Source organism: Ictidomys tridecemlineatus, chromosome 11, assembly GCF_052094955.1.
Source record: "Ictidomys tridecemlineatus isolate mIctTri1 chromosome 11, mIctTri1.hap1, whole genome shotgun sequence".
Lineage (NCBI taxonomy): Eukaryota > Metazoa > Chordata > Mammalia > Rodentia > Sciuridae > Ictidomys > Ictidomys tridecemlineatus.
The window spans coordinates 14,168,122-14,174,313 of NC_135487.1; the positions used below are offsets into that span (position 1 = coordinate 14,168,122).

The following is a 6,192-nucleotide window of genomic DNA, read 5'->3' on the forward strand; positions in this document are numbered from 1 at the left end:
GAGGACCTCACGTAGCAGGGACTCGGAGCCCGACTTCAGTCTCCTTGCCTCCCCCCACAGCAGCCTCTGAGGTTTTGAAGACCACTGACCCCAATTCCACTGCCCAGAGAAGGCAAGGGGTGTCCTGAGGACACACAGCTGATTCTTGGCAGTCCTGGGTCCCCAGGTCCAGGCCTGAATGGTGCTGTCCCCAGACTGAGCTGGGCCTGCCTCTGTGTCTACATGCCCCAGGGAGGCTGCACCTCCTTTGCCTCCCCTCCTGGATGGCTGCCTTACACCACCCCAGACATAGCTCCTGCCCCTCAGTGGGCACCCATGGCCCTGGGGACCTGGGCCTGCCTCCTCTTTGCCCCGTGACCCCCCTCACAACTTGTGCTTGGCCTCCAGGGCTCCGGTAGGACCTCACCTCTACCAGGAAGCCCTCCCTGACCTGGCCCTGGGCTCACGGCCCTCCTGGTGCCCCAGAGCCCTCCCCCTCTGCGTTCTCCATTAGAATTGCCTTTTTACTTGCCATTTCCGGAGGTAGGGAGGGTGGGTGCTCAGGGAGGGATGTTAAATGATGGAAAGAAACAAGGAAATGCCCCAGACTGAGGCCAGCTGGGGACGCACGCGCTGACCCTGTCCCTGCCTCCTAGCACTCCTACTTTGTCTGGAACCGCACGGAGCTCCTGAGCCTCAACCCCGACGGCGTGGACTACCTCTTGGGTAAGTGGGGCCTGCAGCTGGGGCTGCGTGAGCCCGGGCCCCGGGAGAAGCCCTGGCCTGCTCCCTCTTCGGGCCTTTGTCATCAGTTTCTAGGACCTGGGAGGGGTCAGGAAAGGTGTCTGTTCGTGGAAGGAGGCCTGAAGCCTGCTGGCTGTGCAAAGGGATCCGCCCCATCGGGCTCAAGGAGAAATTGAAGCTCAGAGAGGGCGGTGGCCGGCAGCATGCCACACAGCTGAGAGCAGTATGACCCAGACAGCCAAACCCTGGCTGGGAGCCAAGGCTTAAACTGCCCCTGGACTAGGGGTGGGCAGAGGGAGGGGACAGGTAGCTGGAGTCAGCCCGGGGACATGCCAGGGAGGAAGCCAGTTAAGTTGTCTCTGCCCGTCCTGATGGTTGGCCCCGCTCCGCAGGGAATGGAGAGTAGGCAAGGGGCCCGGGGCAGCCCTAAGTGGCCAGTGTGCGAGGGGACCACAGTAGGGCATGGACTCCAGGAGACAGGGATTATTGGGTGCCATCTTGGAAGCCAACTCCCACCTGCTTCCAAAGCACCCAGGACAGCGCGTGGCCCGAGTGGGCGGTCCTTGTTGGAGCTGCCGGGCTGTGCGCACCCGCGTGGCAGCCAAGGTGTTCTGGAAGGACATTCAGAACTGGAAACGCCCAGATGGGCTACACGGGCAAGGAGTGGTCACTCTCCTATGTCACAAGAGACAAAATTGAGCTCAGGGAACAAAAGGGACGATGACGTCAAACTTCCTGCTGTGCCACGGTGGCACGGCCCCGGTGCCCCTCCAAGCTCCCAGGGAAATACGCCTGTGTTCACGTGGCCTGGCCAGGCCACGGCCAGAGCCCTTGCCTTGAGGCCACAGCACTGTGTCCTGGGTCCTCCATGCTGGGGCAGGATGACGGGGGAGATCTCAGATCTGGCACTTCCCAGCTGCCCAGCAAGAAGCTGGACGCCTCTGAGCGTCCGTCTCCTCCTGGGTAGGATGGGCCCGGAGATCCCGGATCCTAGCGGAGGTTGAGAGGATGGTAGGAACCGTGGGCGCAATTCTGGACCCACAGGAGCCACCCAGATAAGGCTCCTCCCCCAGCACCCCAGGCTGGGTGTGGGAACCTGTGTCCTGAGCCACCCCGGGCTCCTCGTGGTCCTCCCCAGGGCGTGCGACATCCACCTCGTCCTTGTGTCCGCAGGTCTCTTCGAGCCTGGGGACATGCAGTACGAGCTGAACAGGAACAATGTGACTGACCCGTCACTCTCTGAGATGGTGGGCGTGGCCATCAAGATCCTGAAGAAGAACCCCAAAGGCTTCTTCCTGCTGGTGGAAGGTGGGTACCCCAGCCTGCTGAGAGGTCACTTCCAGAATCAGCCCTGGAGCCCGGGGATGGGGTGGGCCAGCTCTCAAAGGGAACTTCCCCGTTTGGGGATGAAGAGAGGAATTCCCCTTGGGCTGAGGAGCTGCAGACTGGGGGTGAGGACGCTGGAAACCCCCACTCAAGTTCCCCCTGCAGACGACTCGGAGAGGCCTCCCCAGCGCAGAGGCTGCCATTCCACACGGGACTCCTTGCTCGGCCTCCGCGAGAGGCTGTGGAGTCAGATTGGGGCTCTCGTCCTGGTGCTGCCACCCACGGGCTGCGTGGCCTCCAGGGGTGACATGCCTCCGCAGGACTCAGAAATGGGAACTACTTGGAACAGGACCCAGCGCAGAATAAGTCCTCGGTATTCCTGTTATTCTCATGGTTAGGATTACGCACTAGCCCAGGCAGCCGCAGTGGGAAGTGAGGGGAATGATAAAAGATTCCGGATCTTTCCGGAGCACGGGCTCCTCCACCTTCCGGGGGCCAGGGCCCCCCCCCCAGCTCGGCTGCTCTCTTGCCAAACCTCGGGGTTCCCACAAGCCCAGCGGTCTGGGCCTGGCCCCGAGCAGCCTCTGGTGCTGAGGAGCTGGCCAGGAACCAGTGGTGGCGGACATGCTCCCCCAGGGATTGTCCTCTTTGTGGGCAGGGCCAGGCCAGCCCGCCGCCGGGCCAGCTGCTCCCAAAGCCACAATAAAGGTAAGGCCCGCCCTGCAGCCCGCCGGCCAGAGCAGCGAGGCCGCGGCTGGTGGAGGGAGGGCAGCCTGGCGCCCAGGCGCCCGGGCGCAGGACCCTCAGCTGGGCGTGTCCACCCAGGCAGCATCTGCTGGTGGACAGGATGGGGAGGTGTCCCCCCAAAGCCACTCAGCCCTCAGCTGCGAGGCCAAGCTCAGAGCCAGGGCTGTGCACGCACCGAGGGAGGTGGCATGAGCTGAGGCCCCCATGGGCTGGCATGGAGGGCCTCTCACGGCGTGAGGACAGTGACCTGGGCCTTCTGGGTAGCAGGATTGTTTCAAGGTGGAGATGGAGAACCAGGGCCGTGGGAGTCCGCCTCAGCCCCGCAGGCCCCACCTCGGGCACCCGCTCCCCCTCTGTAGGCCTCCTGTGTAAACGGGCCCGTGCGCCCATCTCAGCCCAGGCCCGCCGTGGAGGGCACCTGACGTGGCTGTGCCCGCCTGCAGGACTCAGGGCTGCTCCCCTCCCCGGCCTCCCTGAAGTCCTCAGCAACTCTGAAGAGACAGTGCTAGGACAGACGGGTGGTGGACAGACGGCAGGGATTCAGTCTGGCGCATCTGCCTTTGGACGGGGCTCTGCAGCCTCCGTCCCTGGGCCTCGGGTCCTGCGGCCCCTGTGTGGCCTCTGGAAAGACCAAACGGCTCACGGGCCGCCTGAGACGTGCCCGGCCCACGGTGCTTCCTAGTGACCAAGGCCACTGTGACCTGGACAGGGTCGTGGGGCTTGAGGGGGCCCATCTGCTCCCCTGGCCCCTCTCAAGGCCTCTGCCTTGGTGTCCCAAGGAGGCAGGATTGACCACGGACACCACGAGGGCAAAGCCAAGCAGGCGCTGCACGAGGCGGTGGAGATGGACCGGGCGATTGGGCGGGCGGGAGCCATGACCTCTCTGGAAGACACGCTGACCGTGGTCACTGCTGACCATTCCCACGTCTTCACCTTTGGTGGCTACACCCCCCGGGGCAACTCCATCTTTGGTAAGGGGCCCTCCACGGGGGCGCAGGAAGCAGGAAGCAGCCCGAGGCGAGGACCAGCGGTAGCCGGGCAGGGAGGATGGGCGCGGGATGAGGCTGGAGCGGGTCCAGTGTGGATGGTGAAGTGGGGTCTGCGTGGCTGGGGATTGAGTGGGAGAGAGGAAGGACAGATGGACAGGAAGAGGAGGGGATGGATGGATGGACGGTGGGTGGACTCTTGTCTCTGTGCAGGTCTGGCCCCCATGGTGAGCGACACGGACAAGAAGCCCTTCACCGCCATCCTGTATGGGAACGGGCCTGGCTACAAGGTGGTGGACGGCGAGCGGGAGAACGTATCTATGGTGGACTATGGTGAGACCCCAAGGCCAAGGCAGGACAGGCACGGGGCAGCCCTCGGGACAGGCTGGGAAGAACAGTGTAGCTTGTTGCCAAGGTCAGTGGTCCTGGAATAGCCCAGATTTGAGTGAGAACAACCTCCATTTGAATCCCCTCTTACAATTTAGTAGCTCTGTGACTTTGGGCATGGACCGTCCCCTTTCTCAGATTCAGTTTCCTCCCTAAAAAGGTTGTGCCTTCCAAGGACTTTAACCTGGAGGAGTCAATAGGTCTGATGAGCTTAGCATGGTGCCTGGCGTATGTAGGTACTTGGTGTGTTACAGTCGTTTTACTGGCTGTGTAATATTCCAGCCCATAAGGCTTCGCAGTTAGCTCATCCAGCTCCATACCGTTGAGTATTCATTTGCTCTTGACACCCCAATAGTCCCTGGGGGGCTGATGATGCAGCCATTGGTGACTTCTCTTTAGTTGACTCTTCCCTGCTAATCCAAATAGCCCAGAAAAAATTAGTTCTCTCATGCATGCCAGGCAAGTTCTCTGCCACTGAGCTACACCTCTTCCTTTAGCGGGGCACTCAGGCCGGCTGGATGGGGAGGGAGAGGTCGCTTGCCCAGCGCCCGGGCCCAGTGGGCCCTCAGCCACGTTTCTCCTGGCCCACAGCTCACAACAACTACCAGGCCCAGTCGGCTGTGCCCCTGCGCCACGAGACCCACGGCGGGGAGGACGTGGCCGTCTTTGCCAAGGGCCCCATGGCCCACCTGCTGCACGGTGTCCACGAGCAGAACTACATCCCCCACGTGATGGCGTACGCGGCCTGCATCGGGGCCAACCTGGACCACTGTGCCCGGGCCGCCGCGGCGGGCAGCCCCACTCCGGGGCCCCTGCTGCTCCTGCTGGCGCTGCTCCCCCTGGGCACCCTGTTCTGAGGGCTCAGGGCCCGGCACCCAAAGCCCACGGCAGATGGCCAGCTTCCCCCTCCCGAAGCCGCCGACTGCCCGGCAGCCCACACTTCCCGGGCGGGGAGGCCAAGGTCCCCGCAGCCTCTGCAGCTGCCAGAACAGGGGACCCAGGAACCAAAGCCTGCTGCCCACTTCACTCCCCTCTGGAGTCCTCCACGGGGCCAGCCCGACTCCTGGCCTCTGCTCTCGAAGCCCTCCCGCTGCCCTTGGCCCTCGGGGTCGGTTTCTTGGGCAGGCAGAGCACAGACTGCAGGGACTCTCAAAGCGTCTTATTTTTCTAACTGAGATCCTTCTCCAGACCCACGAGGCTGCACCTCCACGGAACACGCCAGCCCCAGCCCTCTCCTTCCCTTCCTCCTCCTCTGGAAGCCCCTGGGCCCCGCGCTCTTGGTCCCCGAGCCCAGCCATGCCTTCGTGGGGGGGACCAGGCCTCAGGGTGGGGGTCACTCTCTCCCTCCGAGGTGGCCGGGCTCCCAGGAAGCCACCTCCTGAGCCTGGCTGTCCTCGCAGGGTGGCCGTGCTGGGAAGAGCAGCCTGGCGGGCCGCCTTCCCCAGCAATGAACACACACCAGCTCCTCGCTGAAGCCTCTCTCCTGTTTGGAAGGGAAAAAAAAAAAAAAAAAAATCTCCTTTCGGTGTTGGTTAAAAGGGAACACAAAACATTTAAATAAAACTTTCCAAATATTTCTGAGGACAGAGCTGCGTCTTTGTGGTCAATGAGAAAGAGGCTGAAATAAGCTCACTTCTCTGGGAAGAGCTGGACTCGGGAGCAGGAGGGTTGGGCAGGGACGTGGGCTTCCTGCCGGCCTGGGCCACTCTGGACAAAGGCTTTGTGTGTCTGGGTCTCAGTTTTGCTACCTGTGAAGTGGGAGAGGGTCCTTGCAGAGGAGGGCCTGCCTGAGACCCACTGCCAGGGGTCTCTCGTGGCCAGGTGGCACCCCTGCTGCGGGGACCCAGGGACTGCAAAGCCCTGGCCCGTGGCAACGCGTCCATCCCCAGCCTCGCACAGACGCCGAGTGCCTGCCGGGCTCTGACCGAGAGCTGAGGGCTGAGCCCTCGAGGGGCTTCCTCCGACCTTGGCCTTGGCCATCGCGCCTTCCCCACCCCGATGCTGGACTCAGGGTCACTTACAA

General features: G+C 63.0%; 1 protein-coding gene across 5 annotated transcripts in view; it reads left to right on the forward strand.

Moving 5' to 3' along the window:
- Positions 1-5,745, forward strand: part of Alpl (alkaline phosphatase, biomineralization associated) — a 52,696-nt gene extending 46,951 nt beyond the window's left edge. For all 5 annotated transcript variants that reach the window (XM_078025527.1, XM_078025525.1, XM_078025524.1 and 2 more), the window contains 5 exons: positions 636-705; positions 1,897-2,031; positions 3,576-3,767; positions 3,996-4,115; positions 4,761-5,745. In XM_078025527.1, the coding sequence (XP_077881653.1) occupies positions 636-705; positions 1,897-2,031; positions 3,576-3,767; positions 3,996-4,115; positions 4,761-5,026 (783 nt within the window). In that variant the 3' untranslated portion in view covers positions 5,027-5,745. The remainder of the gene's footprint in view (positions 1-635; positions 706-1,896; positions 2,032-3,575; positions 3,768-3,995; positions 4,116-4,760) is intronic.
- Positions 5,746-6,192: the final 447 nt, after the last annotated feature.